A 19,459-nucleotide genomic window follows, 5' to 3' on the forward strand; every position below is an offset into this window, starting at 1 on the left:
TTGAACAAGTATCGATACTAAAAAAGTCACAGGATAGAAATGAACTTTGCTAAACGGGCGCTTAGCAACACTGTCAATCAAACCTGTTACTAACGCTGGCTGGAGCGACCTTGGGGAAAGAAGGCGCCTGATTTGATCTATTTTAATGATCATATCTTGATTTAGGAACAAAATAGCCAAATAAAAACACCACAATCATGTAGAGCGGGTTAATACGAACATTTTAAGACCAAAATGACGAGAATGACAGCAGCAATTACAGAGAGAGGGGAGACCAAAGTAATAATAAATACTGTGATTTAATGTTGAAAATCACTCTATTGTCTAAATAAAGAGTGTTTTTATTATCATTGCGGTATCAAAGTCAGTATCGAGTCTATTCCTTAGTATCAACATTTTTGTATCACGACAACCCTACTTATATTCCGCCAAAAACGCGTCATATAAAAAAAAAAAAGACAACCCGCTTCAAAAATCTGAAATAATTTGACATATTGGAATCTTTGTCTTTTATTACCCCTGTCTTTGAACTGTCCCAACGGTACCGCGGCAACAGCAGGTGAAGTGTACCGCCTCATTACTAAACCTGATCTAGTTGCGCGGTGACAAGCTCCAGAGAGCGCCATGCAAATCAATGAAATCCCACAAGAAATCAAATCTTAAGTTACTTACGAGATCAATACAAACCTAGTGTACTTGAGCAGAGAATGGGAGATTTAATACAGACCTAGACCGCACCAGACAAGTGAAAATCAAATTAGTGCATGTCTTGTTTACACCAATGGCAGTAGATGTGATTTGGACTGTATGGGACTAGTTAGAAATCTGCAAATATGACTCAAAATTGTAATTCCCAAACTTTTCGAGACAGCGACAGGAAAGTAAGTGAAGCCGTTGGTTCTATGATCTTTCTTGAGCTTTCCGATCTATGTTATAATGTTTTTTCCTCATCACAAACAGACCTGGAGTTGTGTTGTAGTTGTTTCATTCACACGTGTTTAACAAACAAGCCCTGCATGTTCAGGCTGAGTTCTTCTCTCAAACAGAAATGTCATGTGGTAATACAGGAAGTTCTCCACTGTGTTTTTAAACTCCATACACCTTCACTAGAATCATTTGGATGATTTCAGGGTTGGAATTGCCAATCTTTACTGAATAAAAAAGGTAAAACGAGCTGTTAACGTGAAAACTACTGCTTCATGACATCACAAGGTGCAACAGAACATTTTGAGCTTTGGGCTTAAAACTCACAAGAGTCAATTTTGTGTAATATAGGATCTTTAAGGGCCTTGTCACAATTTTGGACCAAAATGCAGTTAAACTCCTCATGTTCTACGCTATAACAAAAATAATTCATTACGTTTAGAAAAACAGAACTACAACCTGTCTTGATTTTTGTGTTAAAAAATATTAGCAAAATCGTCCAATCTCTCATTTTATCCATTAACTTTTGTGCAATTTAACCAGGTTTTTCCCCTTGATAACGTCACGGTAACAGTTATGGACTTACCTCTACATATGTCACATCTGCTGCCCATTTCCAACCAGGAAGTAAAATTATAAGCTTAGAAAAAACAATAGATTTAAATAATTATGTTAACTGTGTTTTAGTGAAATGCGTGAACTGAAGCCTGCCATATGCACTTTGAAAATAACTTTATTCAAAAAAACCAAATCTCATACTATTCCTTTATACACCTTGCTCTAGGACATCTCTCCCTCCATCACGGCGCAGACGACAGAGGAGCGCAGCCGTGCATACCTGGTCCTCATCTCGCCCGCCGCACCTGCCACAAACGCTGAGTGATCGCCACGGCAACCGCGAACCCGCGAGGCGACGGGAGATGGATCGAGTTAGAGCGGTGATCAGTGTCCACCGCTGTGCAAACATAGGCAGGCACGCACCACACGGGGAGACGTACAAAAAGGAGAGGGATATTGTTACTAGATACTGGTAGCTTATGCAATATTTTTCATGTATTTGAGCAAAATTTGCCTCTCCCCAGTACAGATATATTATATAAGCAGCTCTTGAGGTCAAAATAAGTCCGCTGTGTACTGTCTGCACAACTTGTATCGTTCGAGAAATATAACCCTATATTGACTCATAAAAAAGGCTCTAAAACACCATAAAACAAACATGCACTCTTACTATGAGTGGGCTTGCCTCTCCACAGATCTGCCCTGCAACTTGGCCTAGTGATGTCATCTGTTGGCTAGTTTAATGCCGTACTGTGGATCATTCCAGGCCAAGCAATAACATCTCCTTTCAGATGGATTCAAGCGCAATGGCTATAATAAAATATAGAGTCTGGAGGAGGCACTGGTGAAGCTTATACACTCATAATAATGTGTGGGACAATCAGATTTTAAACTTCTAACTTTAATCCAAAATCGTAGGAAGAGCGGAGGAGGACAAATTAGGTCCTATAGATTGTAGCTACAGCGTACGACTGTGTAGATTAAATTCATTAGCTTAAAAAGATCTATTTTAGTTGGAAAATAAGCACTGCGCTGTTCTGAAGAATGAAGAATAATGCAAATATTTGACAACTATGGGTGCCTAGAGAGGACACTGTATTTGGCCAAACTTTGCGCCCAGTACAGATATATTGTATAAGCAGCTCTTGGGGTCAATTTGCCGTGTACTGCCTGAATCTAATTATAAAGCGTATTATGGTCCGAGAATGAGGTTAGCATAGTAGTTAGCGTTACTGTGACGGCAAAAAAAGTTGTGAAAAGTGTTTATAAACTCATCATGGTGAATAATTAGGATGTTCAGAATGCATAAGGTAAGTGAGGAATAACTTTGGACCACTGCAAACTGTTTAAAATCAACTAGCTTGTCTGTTTTTCATGTTTTTAAGACGTAAAATCAGCTACAGCGCCTCAAATTCCTTGCATTGCGTTGTTAAATTTCATAGAAAACTAATGTTATTAATGTGTCTCGATACTGTTTGTCTAACTTACTTTGTTCTACCTGTTAAACGCAACCCGACTGAATTCACTTAATGTTAAATACAATAGCTCTTTTTGTATCCATTGTAATTTGTCTTTCCATATGATAATGCTGTCTTTTCAGGCTGCAAATTACGCTGCCCCCGGTGGAACATCTGGGGTGTGCGGTACCAATTTGAACAGATTATGCATATGAATCATAATAAGCTTTAGTCCAGAGGAGGATTTGGGTGGTGAGAAGGCTGGACTCTAATATAGGGTCCAACAAAGCAATACATGCAAAGGAGCCAATCACAGCCTGCTCTCTGCCTCTGGTCTTTTTGTCAAACTCATATCTTTTGCTGCCTAAAATTAATCAAAAGTAATTGTAGTGGATAAAACTAGGACTAAGTAGTAAGTAGGTACATTACTGTTAAATACTAGCATAACATGAATGAATGAAACAACTGGAGACTAGACTGAAACTAAAAAGAACACGTTGGATAAATATGGACTACGGCTAAAAACTCTCAAATCGCCAAAGCAGCAGCAGACCCACCAGCCTCCTCAGCATCTCCATCTCCTTCTCTTGCTCTATCTATATATGTATGTATGTAGGCAACAGCTATAATTTTAACTCCCACTAGTTTAAAATTGTATTATAATTGTGTTATTGTACTGGTTTTTGACGTAGTATCTGCCAACCCAAAGTGAGGCGCTCATTCTGCTTTCTAACTGGGTATTTGGCGTAACATAAACAACATGATATTATGCGCCTTTGTAGTTGTTTTTGTGAATAAATTATCATTGCAATTGTTTTCGGTATAAACAATATTTAATTTGAAATCTGGGAGCACATATGTTTATGAAATATTGATTCAAACTCTTACATAAACTACTTTTAATGTCAAAAGCTGGATAAGAATCACATATCCCTGTGGTGTCTATGTAAATGTGTCTATTCTCCTTTGGGACTGTGCCCAAAAATATCCGATGTTTTACCCCTGAGGCAGCTAGCGCGATTCCGCCAGCCCACTCAATGTGCTAAAGCTAATCACAGGCTAGCAGAGGAGTGTTTTTTTTTTTTTTTAGGTACATACATTTCCATACATGCTCAAATTGAACCTTTATTAGATTTTCTGCAGCTGACGTCATCAACGTTCCCTCGGAGTGTGATGCTAACTGTAAACACTGCTCTGTCTGAGCCTTGTTAGACTTTAATCTGAGCTTTATTTTAACACAATCTGACCAGAAAGAGCTGACGTAACTGGAAGTACAACAGTTGAGCTGATTTGTGCTGTTAAACAAGTCCCTCTCATGTTAAATTACAGTAAGAAGCTAGCTTTCATTTTCACTTTCACGATTTTTGTGTAAAATCAAACTTCTAAACAGGACCATGAACCCTCGGATTGATCCCAGACTCCTGAAAATCTTGTATTTTTTCTTGAGTTTTCGCCTGTGTTTCCTTACGTGTGCATTGTGTCACCATGGCAACTCTGCAAAATTCCACCATAAACATACATTCAGAACACCCGCAGCGTGATGTCAATAGTAATATCAATAGCACCAGGTCAATGCCATTGATAGTATTTGTAAGGCAACTACAATTTTGTTTTAATTTAGGACACTGCTTGGAAAAAATATATATATGCACGGATAATATAGACATGGTTTATTAATGACCAAATTAAATCATGAATCGCCTTCAGGTGTAAATACAAAATTAACCAAATGACTCATTCCTTTCCAGCACTGTTGCAATTAGAGCAACTTTTCACCTTGCAATGGCACCGAATGCTAAGAAAAACCCAGAGCCCAGATGGTATTTTGCAAGCTACATAAAAAATACATGTTTTTCTCTTGGGCCCTGATCTCTCATTTTAACGCTTTAGTGCTTCGCTCAGAAATCTGCGTCGTTTTTTAGTGCCCTGTGATTTTCTCCCATTTCTTTTTTCCGCAGAAGCAGCCATATTTGTTTGATACAGTCGGACCATGTGTGTCCCTGATTGGCTAGTCCATCTGTCAATCATTTTAACACTTTTACTTTATTACATTTGAGAGCAGATATCTGTACTTTCATTTTCGAACAGGACTGAAAGGTAAAGGTATTTTTGTTTTTATTATTGTCTGAGATCTGCTGAAAAGTCTGGGGGTTTATTTTTAACATGTTCGTAGTTTGAGTGACCAAAAATATACAAATGAAAACAGCTAGAAAAAACTACGGATTCAGTTGTTTCTGTTGAACAAAACTGAGCACAAATCTTAATCAAAATCACTACATTTGAAGCTTTATTAGACCTCAAAATCTGTGTGAAATACTTTTACTTTTATCTCTTTAAGTACATTTTTAAACAGGTTTATTTAATACTTTTTCATGAGATACTTTTACGGATTGTTTTTGTTTTTTTCCAATATTTGTACTTCTTCCACCACGGCCAGACTCACATCCTCATAAACTATTGCAGAAGTGTGTTTTCTGGATCCCAAGCAAGAACTTTGTCAACAAGCATCAAAAACGTTCTCCTAATACAAAAGATTCAAGCAAAAATGAACTCCAAAAATTCTCAAATCATTTGCCAATCCCTCTGCATGTCGATTCCTCATATCCTGGTCCATGGCTGTTGCCCTGCCTCTCCCTTAGCCCTCTGCTGACAGCTTTTACCATATTTAACGTCCTTTAAAATCTATTACAAAGTCAAGTGTCTCGCAGTAATTTAATTTGCGCTCCATGCTGACATCCCCTGTTAGAAATCACTGTCTCGTCCAATTAGGAGGGCGACCGCTACAGGCCAAACTGTGTGTTAATGTGTTGCCAAGTTACACTATACGGGTCCATGGGGTGAAGCATCAGTGTTGACGTTCTTCTACTTTGGCAAGAAGACAGCGGGTTCGTTCGAAACTGTCAAAAGTTCATAGTTATGTGGGGGGAAAATGAAAGTAGTGTGCGTGGGTTTTTGATGAGTAGTTTCAAATTATATAATGGAACTCAAGTCTGAAATGAGTAAGAATTTGAGTGAGAAAAGTGTTATGTCTAGAAAACTGGGTCAAAGTATCTTCAAAATTGCAGCGATCAAGTGGAGCCGGTTTAGTCTTGGTTTAGTTCTAGGTTTGACCTGGTTTAGCCTCGTTTAGTGTCATTCATGTTGGGTGTTCATAGTCTGTGGGTCAGTATGTATTAGAGGTGCTTCAGACCTGCTTTAGTCCTGTGTTATTGAAGTGCAAGTAGCTGTTTTTGGATCTTTTTAGTTCTTATTTCTGGTTTAGACCTGGGTTAGTCCCGGGTTAGTCCTGGGTTACACCTGGTTCATTCCTTTGTTAGACCTGGTTTAGTCCTAGTTCAATCCTGGTTTCGACCTGGTTTTCACCTGGTTTAGTCCTGGGTTAGACTTGGTTTAATAATAATAATGTGCTTTTCAAAGCCTCTCAAAGCACTACACTATAGTCATTATTCATTCATTTCCACACTTGGTGATGGTAAGCTACCATTGTAGCCACAGCTGCCCTGGGGCAGACTGACGGAAGCAAGGCTGCCAATCTGTGCCATCGGCCCCTCCGACCACCACCTATCATTTGAGCACACACCACTTTCATACTAGGCAATGTGGGTGAAGTGTCTTGCCTAAGGACACAACAACAGACTGAGCCACTGTCGCCCCGTCGTTTAGACCTGGGTTAGACCTGATTTAGATCTAGTTTAGACCTGGGTTAAACCTGGTTTAATTCTGGGTTAGACCTGGTTTAGACCTGGGCTAGACTTCATTTAGCCCTGGGTTAGGCCCAGTTTAGACCTGGGTTGGACCTGGTTTAGTCCTGGTTTAGTCTTGGTTTAGTCCCGGTTTCATCCTGGTTTAGTCCTGGTTTAGTTCTAGTTTAGTCCTGGTTTAGTCCCAGTTTAGTCCCGGTTTAGCCCGGTTTGGTCCCGGTTTAATTCTGGTTTAGGCTTGATTTAGTCCTGGTTTAGCCCTGGTTTAGTCCTGGTTTAGTCCTGGTTTAGTCTTGGTTTAGTCCATGTTTAGCCCTGGTTTAGCCCTGGTTTAGTCCTGGTTTAGTCCTGGTTTAGTCCTGGTTTAGTCCTGGTTTAGTCCTGGTCATATTGTTATAATGTAATGGCTGGTGCGTCACAGGGGACAGTGTTATTCTCGTCCATGTGAAACAGTATCACTCTATTGGGAAGTATGTTGTCAAAATTGCTTGGGAATCTCTGTGCGATTTGTCTTGGGGCTTATCAATGTCTGCTCTGCAAATGGGGACTAATGACTTACACGAAAGAGGGAGGAGGAGGAAGAGGAGGAGGAGAAAGAGGAGGCAGTGGATGAAGAGGAAGGAGGAACGGAGAAAGAACAGAGGAGTGGAAGGATATGGAAGAGATGGAGAAGAAGACGAGCGAGGTGGGCGAGGAAGAGGAGGAGAGGGGAGGACGAGGGAGGACGAGGGAGGAGGAGCGCCCGAATCGTACTCAATCAATGTCACGCGATATGAGGGGGAATCTACACCTGTCACCAGCCTGCTAACTGTTTTGTTAGGCTACGCTCCCGTGAATGCAAAATGAATTAAACACGGCGCAACACGAAAACGACTCGCAAAAGTTGGCACCTTTTGAGGAAAATATAATGTAACAGTTGCATAAAAGATTGTGGAATGTTCAACCTTTCTTTGATTTTAAGCGTAATGAGATGTATTTATTAATTCAAACGACGGTGTACAAGTTCAGGGTCAAACAGAAGCAGAACAGAAGCTTTACGTGTTTATTTGATGATGAAAATAATTGAATTTATTTCAAATTGAATGGAAACAACACCATTTTCTTTGCTTTGGATCCACAAACATACACACTTGTCTGATACTTTATGAAGATGTGAGTCTGGTCGATCTCGCCGAGCTCAGACGGGCGTGATTGACAGGTGGATTAGCCAATCAGGGACACGCAAATATGGCGTCTGTCTCAAAACAAATATGGCTGCTGATGAGGAATAATGAAAGGAATATCACGGGGGCTGAAAAAAACGTTTCGATTTTGTTCCAAACGATGGGTAACCAATGAGCTTTTTTTGTTTCACATACGTCACTGAAATAAACAAATCTGATTGGACGATCATGTTTGGTTCTGTCTCGAGATGTGACAGAGGGAGTGGGGACCAGACTGATAAAAAAATAGAGAGATTTCATTCTGGACTTGCCGGGCGACCATTTTCTAAACAGTTTAATGCAGTAAAAACAAAAATGCTTTTATAATTTTTAGATGACTATAGATCAGGTGTGTCAAACCAAGGGCCACATCAGCATCAGCAAATAAATGTAGCTACTTTTTAAACTTGTTAATTAACTGTTTCTGTATTTATTACTTATTCAAGTTAGAAATATTGCATATGCGTTTTCAAAGATGTAAAGATATGGCTGTGTAACTGCGTATCTCCTGATAAAATGACATTTTAAGACCATCATACGTTTTATTTTACCCTGTCGAGGGCCACATAAAATTATGTGGAGTGCCAGATTTAACCCGCGGGCCTTGAGTTGTGAACACATTTTCCGACATTTTTCAACACTAAGTCGAATACAGTCCGCACTTTGCACGTTTTAAATAGTGAGACAAATGGACATAGCTTGACCTGGTTTAGCCCATTAGAAATCAGCAAAAGCAAACATTTGTGAATACCCTTGACACTTCGCTCCTGCATTAATTCATTGCCTGCTCTTTGGTTGCCTGCGCGGAGGACATTTTGAGTTTCCAGGTTTATAATGACTTAGCCTCTCCTTGATGCGAGCAAAAAGTGCAATTAGCATTCGGAATGGGACTTATAAGGACATGGATGAATGTAGATGTGCAAATGAGGGGATGGGGACTTCCTGTTTGAAGAGGTCAAAGTTAAGAATTCAGCTGGTGTCGTCTAAACTTTGGGTACAGCAAATTATTCCGTTTGGATGCGGTCCAGAAATTCGCCGGTTAATTGCATTGGTTGGCTTGTTTGTTTTGTAAGAGCATTGAGTTTGCTGTGGTCCCAAAGAGTATAAATAAACTGCCATTTTGTTTTAAACCGCAATTTTGCAGTCTGCTCGTCTCCGCTGAGATGTTTTTTTTTTTGCCTTTACCATCAGCTTGAACATCAATTCAGTTTGAGTCAATATATTTCAAATGTATTTTTAGCATTTAATAACAACACCTTTGACTGTTGTATCGTGGCTGGAGTATTCAAAAACCAAAACAATTACTTTTTATTTCTTCACGTTGACTATTGACCTCTTGAAAATTGGCAGATAAATTGCGTTGTTCTTTTGTTCCAAACCTTAACTTGACTTCCGCGAAAAAGTTATTTAGCTGTTAACATTTACTCTGTATTAGCGATGACACGGAAATCCCACAAGTACACGGTCAAATTTAATACAGGTATCACAGCGGCTGGGGTCCTCAAAAGTAGCGAAAATTAGATATACTAAAAAAGTCCCATTTACAAAGCAGAAAATGAACCTTTCCTGTATATCTTTAGACTAATCATGAGCTGTATCTGAAAGTATAAGACACATAGACTCGTGTACGCCCATGGACCTCTCTGGATCCTACCTGGACCACTGAGGGATTACACAGATATCCAGTCATTAAATGTTGAGTGTATTCAGTAGCCGGTGTGTGTGTGTGTGTGTGTAGCCCTGTTTTTCTATTCCTCCCTGAGTTGGGACACTTCTGGACACCTCCCCGGCTGCGTCTGGATGTGATTGTGAGCGGCGTCCATGTTGGGTAGGTGAAAAAGTTGAATACATGCATACTTATTACTTCAGAGACTGCACAGAGAGACCCAGAGTGAACCTTTGAGTTTCTATTTTATAAGACCGTAAAAATGTGTGAAGGAGGGGAGGGGCCAGTGGAGCAGAGCAGAAGGCAACGAGCAGAGGATTGTGGGGGATTTTAGACGGGAGGGTGAAACGAAGAAGGGGCAAACTGTACGGGTGACCGTCACAGAGAAGTTTGCGTGTTTTCCTTGTGTTTTGGTGGGTGTCTTCGAGGTTTTCTCCGGTTTCCGCCATCGACTTAAAATGGAGAAGTTATTGCTTTGCCTGGAATGTTCCAAAGTATAGCATTAAACTGGTCTATTTCCATGTTACAGGTCAGATATGTGAATAAGCAACAATGGATATTTTAGAGCAACAAAGACGCACAACTGAATGAATAAAAATAGATAGGTTTAATGCGATATCGTGGAACATTCCAGGCAAAGCGATAACATTTTCATGAGACAAACACGTGGCGGAACGCTCTACTAGAAAAGTCCCACAATGCATCTTTAAATCTACGAAATATTGTCCATAACTAATATTAATACAGACCTCTTTATGCAATGACACTCAATGGAGATTACTCAAGATGGAGATTGATTTTCTGTCGTTTAAAACAAATCGTTAGCTAATTATAATTATATTGCAATTAGTCATTTATGAAATATCAACGATTTGGGTAATTACAAGTCCCATTGACACACCATCACTAATAATAATGAAAAACAGAGCATTAATAATACAGAAGAGGCACAAAAAGCTCAATCTAAACTTGTGTTGTGGTTTGGTTTTGTTGTTTTTTGTAGATTTTCAAACTGTTTTCACGTTGATTTCATTCTCTTATTCATAAAAACTCGGTGCAACAGTTCCACAATGCAAAGTGGACCTGGATGTAGTCGTTTTTTGAGCTTTGTAAATCCCATATGACAGACACACAGAGAGTGCGTGTATAAAACATGGCTCTGCTGCTCCGGTACAAGGCCTGTGCTACATTTAGACTTATGAGCTGCCATTTGGAACAAAGAGACGGAGGGAGAGAGCGGGAAAAAGAGAGAGAATACGAGAGGGAGAGAAAATACGAGGGAAAAAGGGATATGGAGAGAAATCAGATGTTCCCGCACTTTTCCAGGATATTTTAAGTTATGTAAGCACAGTGTCTGCAAAAAGTTTAGCCCATTTTTACACAATTTTTATAATAAAGATGCAGTCTGCGTGTGTACCTCAAGTCCATAATTACTGCAAATGAATTATACGCCAAGGAAAACACGCAGATTTTGTTATATAGATGCCCCAAAAATATTTTCTAGTGGAACTCAAACTACATGGAGAACACACCAAGGCCCTGCTAAAGAGATAACATGAAACATTTAGTGCATTTTGGTGGATTTTAGAGGTTTAGATTAGTTTTTGTTTTGTTTTTTTTCCCCAACATCTCAAATACCTGGCAGTCTATTCATTTGATATCCCATAATACAACAAAGAGATATTTTCAAGGATAAAATATAGATTTTCCAGGACATATGGTGCTTTTTTTTCATTTTTCATGCGTTTGAAATGACTGGAAAAAATGTCAATTATTTTCAAGGTTTTTTCTGAATTTCCAGGACACGTGGACCTGGAGAAATAAAGAAGAAAGAGAAAGGAAGAGAGGAATGAGAGATGGTGGGTAAGGTAGAGAAAAAAAAAAAAGGAGACAGAAAGGGAGAGAGATGGAGGTAGAAAGAGAGAGGGGGTGGATGGGGGAGGAAGAGGAGTGGAATGAAGAGAGAAAAGGGAGAGACAGAAAGACAGATGAAGGGAAAGAGAGAGAGGAACAAGGTGAGAGAAAGAGAAACTGGAACAGAGAGAATACAATGTGTGAGCGGATGAAAAAGAGAAATACAGTGAGAAAAGGAGAGGTGGATAGAGTCAAAGATAGAGAGAAGAGAGACTAGAAGGAAAGAGATGACAGAGGAAAGAGAGAAGGAGAAAGAAGAAAGAAAAGAAAAAAGAAAGGGAGGAAAAGGAAAAAGATACATGAGATGAAGATGGAGAGGGAGAGAAAAGCAGAGAGAATAAAAGGAAAGAAAGACTGGTGACAAAGGAGGAGGAGGGCGATAGAGAGAGGGAGAGAGAAAGAGACGTAGAGAGAATAGCAAGAAAGAAAGAGAGGTGATAGGGAAGAGAAAGCGAGAGAGTGAAAAATGAAGGAAGGAAAGAAACAGGTGGGAGTGAGATGAAGATTGAGACAGAGGGAGAGAGAGAGAAAAAAGCAAGAAAAAGAGGCAGAGAGAATATAAGGAAAGAGAGACAGATGACAGAGGGACAGAAAGAGAAAGCGAAAAATTAAGGAAAGAAAGAGACAGGTGGGAGCGAGATGAAGATTGAGAGAGAGAGAGAAAGAAAGAAAGGGAGAAAGAGAGAATAGAAGAAAAGATAGAGGTGAGAGGGGGGAGCGAGAGAGGGAAACAAATCACAGCTAAGTGTCTCGCTGAAGGCCACTTTGACATTTAATTGTTTCAGTAGTTCATTTTTGCTGGCGTGGATCTGCCCCGTGGGGAGCAGCAGCCCGCCCCTCTGTAATCATTGGACGTCATGGCGACCGCTAAACCCACATGTAACTGTGCGAAATGTACTCTTAATATAACTGCCCTCTGGGACCAGAATTCCCAAACGTGAGCAGGAAAAGCACAATGCACTTTCGGGATTGGGAAAGCTTGGGGAACAGAAATGAAAACGGGCTACTGGCTGTTTGCAAATGGGACAATGGAGCAGTTTTGATTAAAAAAGGTGCCGTACCTGATTTTTTAGTGACTTGAAAACAGAACTAATTCATTTGCAACAGTTTGTAGTGGTCCAAAGTAATTCCTCATTTTCCTAACACATTCTTGGCATCCTAATAATTCACCACGATGAGTTTATAAGAGCTCTTTTCACAACTTTCAGACGCCAGAGCAGAGTTTTGCCATCACGTTTTGCCATATATCTGTACTGGGGCAAGACAAATGTTACTTATTTAAATGAAAAAAAAAGATCCTTTATGCAAGAGACAAAGACAATTTAATATATTTATTCAACCACACCACAAAAGCTGAATATGAACAAAACAAAAGCAAAAAAAAAGCATTTAAAAATATGTTTATTATTATTATTTACTCGCATCTCCACAAACCTGACACCTGAAAACCTTTTACTTGGCCTTCTGTTTGTTTCCATGGAAATCCTTTGGTTATAATGGCATAAAACATATCTATCTTCACGGACAAAGTTCTACGAATTTACATACGGCACCTTTAATGTAAACACCTTTTTTATTTTTATCCATACAAAAAGCAAAATCAATTATCCACTGCGTAAACCTTTTTTTCCCCCAGTGCTCCTGTTATAATGAAAAGCTTGCATGGCTGGCGAGAATAGCAATCCCAACAACATTACAAACCAATCAAAAACACACTACATACATCCTATAGCCCTGCGCGCTGTTATAAGCAAAATATACATAATTACTGTGTGCACTCATGCGTCACTCTATATCACAGTGTAGCACCGGAGAAAGGGAAGAATGGATACTACATATAGAGGAGGGATTAGCCAGGCTGAGAGGACATCATATATAAGGCTGTGTGTTTGGTACAGTGCAGACAAAGCATTACTCCAAAAGACGCCTGTTTGGAATTGAATCTAGACCAGATTATAGTGATGCAGAGATGGGAAAAAGGAGGAGCGCTGTTTGTGTTTTGGTAAATGGGATGAAATATGGGGCTGCAAGAGTATTCGCAATCAAAATCACCATTCGAATGGACGCAATTAGCGGATCGCACAGGCTGTATTTTTGGAATTACCATCATTTCATCCACAAACAACATCTTTTGTGTTCTTCTGCGTAAACCTTCTAACCCTGTAGTTTAGATCTACAAGCAGGTTCTGAAATGTGATTCTTGTGTTAGTTTGTCAGTTCAGATTTCAGTCTTTTTATCAATTCTTCTGGACGTGTTTGTAATCTGAACTCAATCATAATGCTTGTCAGAAAAATCACAATTAGACTCATTGACCAGCATACTAATGCCTAATAAACAAATGCAATATTATTAACTAAAATGACCATTGTAACCTGCCTTAGGCCTAAAGTAGGTCACAACATTAGTCACATTTTATATAGAGAGAGCTTTTCTATCTTCAAGTCACTCAAAGCTCTTCAGGTGGGTTGCGTCTTGCCCAAGGACACAATAGCATTCATCTCAACCAATGATGTTCATGTCGAGAGCGGGAGTCGTACCACCAACCTTCGAAACTAATGCAATATATAGTGTCCATTATACTCCATATTTGTTTATTTTTTCATATTTTAGCTGGTATCTAAACATATAACCAAATGCACTGGCACCGCAGACTGCAAACCTTTTTTTTTTTGTGCAAATCCTTGTTCTTTTCAATGGGGCTTATGTTATAACAGCACAGCTTCCTAATCAACTAATCTTAAGTACAGTGAGGTAACCCACTTTCGGCCCAAAGTAGCATTTACAATTGCAGTGATAGTCAGCATGTGTAGCATTGTAACAAGTTAAACCACAAGTATTGAAAACAAAACTCTTTCTCTTCTCCAAACCATAGATTTTTTTTTCTCATTTACCTCATTCAAAACACATGGAATATTTGCAATACAGTTGTCCCTCACTATATCGCGGTTCACCTTTCGTGGTCTCACTGTTTCGCAGATTTTTTTGTGTTATTTGGCGTGCTTTTTTACACAGTATGAGCGTGCATTGTGTTCTGCGTCCTGATTGGCTGTTTGACTGTAGACCATTGTCCATCAGTCTCCTCCGTGCTGTGTCTCCTGTACAGTACAGAATGAGTTCAGACAAATTTACATAAATATGCGATCGCAGTGTGACTCTGAAGTGCTGTATGTTTGCAAATTTTCTCCTGCGAAAAAACCCCACAATGGCGATGAAACGTTCTGCACCGACAAAGGCGCCTACGAAGGTTTGAACTTTGAGAGTGTTTAAACAAGAGAGAAATGTGAGAAAAAGTTAATGCCTGTGTGAGAAAAGTGTATAAAGTGTGTGGTGAGGGGTTTTACAGCTGCAAAACATAGAGAATAATTGTAAAAAATAAAGCTGATACTTCGCAGATTTCACTTTTTACGGGTTATTTTTAGAACTAACCCCCGCGATAAACGAGGGACCACTGTAATTCAACTGATACTATACAAAGTACTTTTAAACAATACACTTCAGCCTGTGACATAAGCTATTCCCATCTGTACTGGCACCGCAGACTGCAAACCGGCCGTTCTCTTCCAAAGAACATTTCCATTCCAAACCATTGATCCCTGTTCTTTTCAATGGGGCTTACGTTATGACCAGCGTGGCCTTCTAATAAAGTGGTCCATTTTCAGGCAGCAGGGACAAAGTACGGGTGCCTGGATGGTTCATTTATCAGGGAAAAATTCGTTTGAAAACCCAGCCGCGGGCCAAAGCTAGAGAGAGCAGCCTATGGGGACTTAGGCAGGATAGCTATGCAGTGTTTGAAGAGCCCAAAGCCTACCCTGCACCTGTGTGTAATATTCACCAAGGAACCAAAATATCTTAGACACAGCTAGCTTAAAATACACCGCAATAATCTTTGAAACCCAAGTTATAATGGACCAAAGTACAGGGAAATGTAGTGTTTTATAACCCAATACTTCACAAGGCAATAGAAATCCACTCAGAGTATAAGCTATGCTACAACAATGGCTATTAGTTATTTAAAGAGCTGGACAATTGTGTTCTTTTGTAGCTACTGTATAGATCCGCAGTAGCTCAGTAGAAATAGTGTACTTGAATAAGAATAGGGTTACTATATGGGGAAAGCGGGTACACTTTAACGCTTTAATAAAACATGAAAAAGACTTCATGAGCAAATAGTGTGTAAAGAATAGGCCACATCACGATAACACATTTTGAAGTGGAAGATAAACAATGATATTGAAACTAATTTATGCCACTGATGCAATACCAAGAGCAGATTTAAGCCACAAAAACTATTCAAAATCTACAATCTCGTTAAAATAAAACACGTTTGTACTTAGTTTGCATCTGTAATGAGTCATAGAACTTACTAATTAAAACTTTTACAGCTTAAATCTTATCATATAGTGAAAATGTTATCAAAAATGACCCAGTAGTGCAAAGAAAACATACCCTCCCCCCCAAAAAAAATAGTTCCAGCTTCCATATACTGAACTAGAGATTGACTGATATGGGTTATTTCATGGCCGATGCCGATAGCGATTGTTTAGTAACTAGAGCAACAAACTCATGCACGACCTTTCTCTGCAAAACCCATTAGAGAGCAGTGTAGTCACAGTCTAAGCAGCACCATCTTCACATTTAAGCAAAGTGCAAATATCAGTCTTAAAACCTCTTATAACCTGTTGAGAGATTACAACATTTCAAATACGGACGATTTAAAGTGGATTTGGGGGGGAAAAAAAGTGTAAATTAGTAATGAGAGGTGGGACGACGCGGGGAAGAATGCAGCTTCTGTGAGTACTGATAGGTGGACTGATACATCGTGCACAAATATAGGACAATACTTATGCAATATTTGTGATATATTTTAAAATGTGAAATAGACAAGATCGTCTCCATCCATGCTACTTGGATTAACAGGTTAAACTCTCAAGGTCAACTAGGCCTGTCATGATAACAAATTAGAGAAGATAAACGATAATACTGAAACTAATTTATGCCACTGCACAACAACCTTGAAGTAGAATTATCCCTGAAAACCTGCAATAAATAATTTGGTAGTTCAAATCAAATAGTTACAACAGGAAAAATTTCAATACGTTCCCAACTAGTACGATAAAAGTACGATACAACCGCACGAACGTATGATAAATACCGACTCAAAAAAAAAAAAAAAAAAAAAGATTGTTCCATCTGACATATTCTGAATGATAAGTGCATATAGTATTTATTGTGACAGGCCTAATGTCAACTCTACACGATGCTCACGTTCTGTGCGAGAAAATGTGTGCCTCTGAAGTGGATTTCACACAAAGCTCCACGCGAGTCACAATGGCTACAGGCAGTACTGGAGTATGTATCTATGGACTGATCTGACTAACACACTGCATGACAGAGAAAACGCCTTCCATAGAACTCGGGTCTCTTTCATGACATATGCGGGCTTGGAGATTTCTGGAGAGGTTTTATGATGTAAATGTGGCTGTTTGTCATGGTAAGTACGCTGGTACTTTCATGGTAAGTACGCTTTCATTTTAGGATTGAGCCGGAATATTGTGTTTTTTTTCTGCCTTTTTTGTGGAAAACAACAAAAATCTGTGAATATATACTCAAGGAAAAGTGACGATGATGATGAGCTACTTATTTAGGGCAGTCACGATGGCTACAAAGGTGTACTGCGATAAAAAATAATAATTAAGAGGCCTGAGCTGCAGCATATAAATGACCAAATATTTAGCCATAGAATCCACTAATTAAACTTTTACTTTGACAGCTCAAATGTCATTATATTACAACGAAAATATACAAAATCTCCCATTTTCATAAAGAATATGTACACACCATAATAAGTCAATGATTAACCGAGATTCTAACCCCTTAATTAAGTCTTTACTAAGCCTGAATCATTCTTAATTAACAATCTGTTCATTAAGTAACTCTTTGTTGCTAATTAAGGTATAGTTATTATAAAGTGGTGGTGGAAAAAGTAGTATATGGGTAAACGCTCTACCAGTTGAGCCATAAAATCTATGATATTTCAGAGTAGTAAAAAATATAGAATCTACATCTCGTTTTTCCTTAACATTAACTAAACCTATAATGGTCTTTCTAACGAACTCAACGACGCAATATAGCAAGACTCCCTATTCAGAAGTGAGCGCTGAAATGGTAAACATAGAATCAGGAAAAATGAATACTACAAAAAACATTTATTAAAAGGTTTTTGGTATATATAGAGTTGACTACTACTAAAAGCCTTCAGTCTAAGGTAGTATACCCCTATAGTCCATGTCTTTGTCTGAGTAGGCACCATAATATAAAGCCCATAGAAACGATAGCATCTTAGTAAGATTTACAAACGACAGCCATAAAAAGCCATTGTAAACAAGGCAATTTCACGATCTATATATGGTCAAGAATTCACCTATACCAGACGACGCCACTTAACAAAAGTACCCCCTTAAATTAAATACGGAAAAGAACATGGGCATGGTTGGTTAGCAATAGCATACAAGTAGCCTATGTAATTTCTTTAAAAGGCACTTTCGGCAAATCGTCCAAGCTGCGGCGAGGGAATCGATTGGTTGCGTTCACGTGACATCACAAGACCGTCAAATTCATATAGTTTAAACTGAGCTGGAGACAGGTCAGAATACTATGGTGGAGTTTGCTGTTTAACTGTTAGATTGCACATGTGTTGACCTGGTTTATGGTTAATATCTCTGTAATTACCAGGACTATACGCATGAAGCAAAAGCTGGCACAAAGTTCAATGTCTTCTCTGTCAGTATAAATAAACTAAAGTGAAATTAGCTTCAGAAAGTGGTGCCTGTATTCAACTCTAAAGGCATGGTTGCTGTCAGTTGGAAGGACTTTAAAGCGTAAGATTAATATGGAAAGTTCGTGGAGCCAATCCCAAACGAGTACTGACAAGGTTCAACATTTGTGGATCATAAGTCTGTATATTTCTGCCAAAAAACTGTGAATCTCCCATAGAGTTATACAGGCCCCTGCCATCCATTTGAAATTATGACAATCAAATTCTACAACGTGAACGCAACCGATCGGGCAGACATCGCGCAGACAGTAGACAAAGATATAACGGCATGCAGAATAGGACTTACCTGATCCGCGTTTTGACACCCCTTTTTGACAATGCACTGTCAGGGCTTGGAGCAGAAGCAGGAGGGGGACGGGAGCTTTCATTTTCAACAGGCCTGTGAGAAAAACAAAGCAGCGATGATTACTTTACAGCGTGGAAAACAGAAGGCAACAACAACACTGTGCAGAAGATTTCTATCCAACCCAGTTAAATAGCACACAGAGTTAAAGCCACCATATTGTGCTCGTGTCTGCTCTATAGCTATAGTCTATGACACCCGTGGATCATTATGTTATAATTTCCACATTTTAAATTGCAATATTCATCTAAAACGACTTCATAAAAGAAACAAGTCCACTGAGTTCCGCGTTCCAAACTGCGGCACCCGATGGGAGCTGATGTCGCAGTAAACACCATCACACCAGAGAGTCAGTGCCTCTGATCGATAGCCGTAGATCATGCTAGCACGCAGCAGATTTTTAGCAGCAGAAAATAAAATCGGAGAACGAAGTAGGTACGTCACAATATTGCGTCTTGAAAATAAGCGATTAAAGATTGCTCAGACATGCACGAATCACTCCAAATACAACTTCAAGTGGATACATAGTGGAGAGGAAAAAACTATAACATGGTTAAAAGCTCTGAAAAGTCCATTTGGGATAATAGGTCTGCTTTAAAGGTGCATTGGGTAATTTTTCTGGAGGTTCCGCCACTTGCTTGTCACCATGGAGATGTTACTGTTTTGCCTGAACGGTTAAATTACCCTCAGGGAAATTTGTCAGTAGATCTTTAGAATGCTGGAGTGCTACTTGGATGTGTAGAGAATGTGCAAAAAGTCCTTTGGTGATCTTCAACACAGCGACCAGTTTCAAATACAAGACTGAATACTGAGGCACTCAAAAAGGGAAATCACACGGGAAATTTGTCTCTACATTTG

At 39.3% G+C, this 19,459-nt stretch overlaps 1 protein-coding gene across 1 annotated transcript in view; it reads right to left on the reverse strand.

Annotated features, from left to right (window-relative positions):
- Positions 1–18,626, reverse strand: part of LOC117385172 (interleukin-1 receptor accessory protein-like 1) — a 309,308-nt gene extending 290,682 nt beyond the window's left edge. The window contains exon 1 of the mRNA XM_033982445.2: positions 18,545–18,626. Within this exon, the coding sequence (XP_033838336.2) occupies positions 18,545–18,626 (82 nt within the window). The remainder of the gene's footprint in view (positions 1–18,544) is intronic.
- Between the last annotated feature and the right edge of the window lie 833 nt (positions 18,627–19,459).

This window comes from Periophthalmus magnuspinnatus, chromosome 2 (genome assembly GCF_009829125.3).
Source record: "Periophthalmus magnuspinnatus isolate fPerMag1 chromosome 2, fPerMag1.2.pri, whole genome shotgun sequence".
In the NCBI taxonomy this organism is placed as follows: Eukaryota; Metazoa; Chordata; class Actinopteri; order Gobiiformes; family Gobiidae; genus Periophthalmus; species Periophthalmus magnuspinnatus.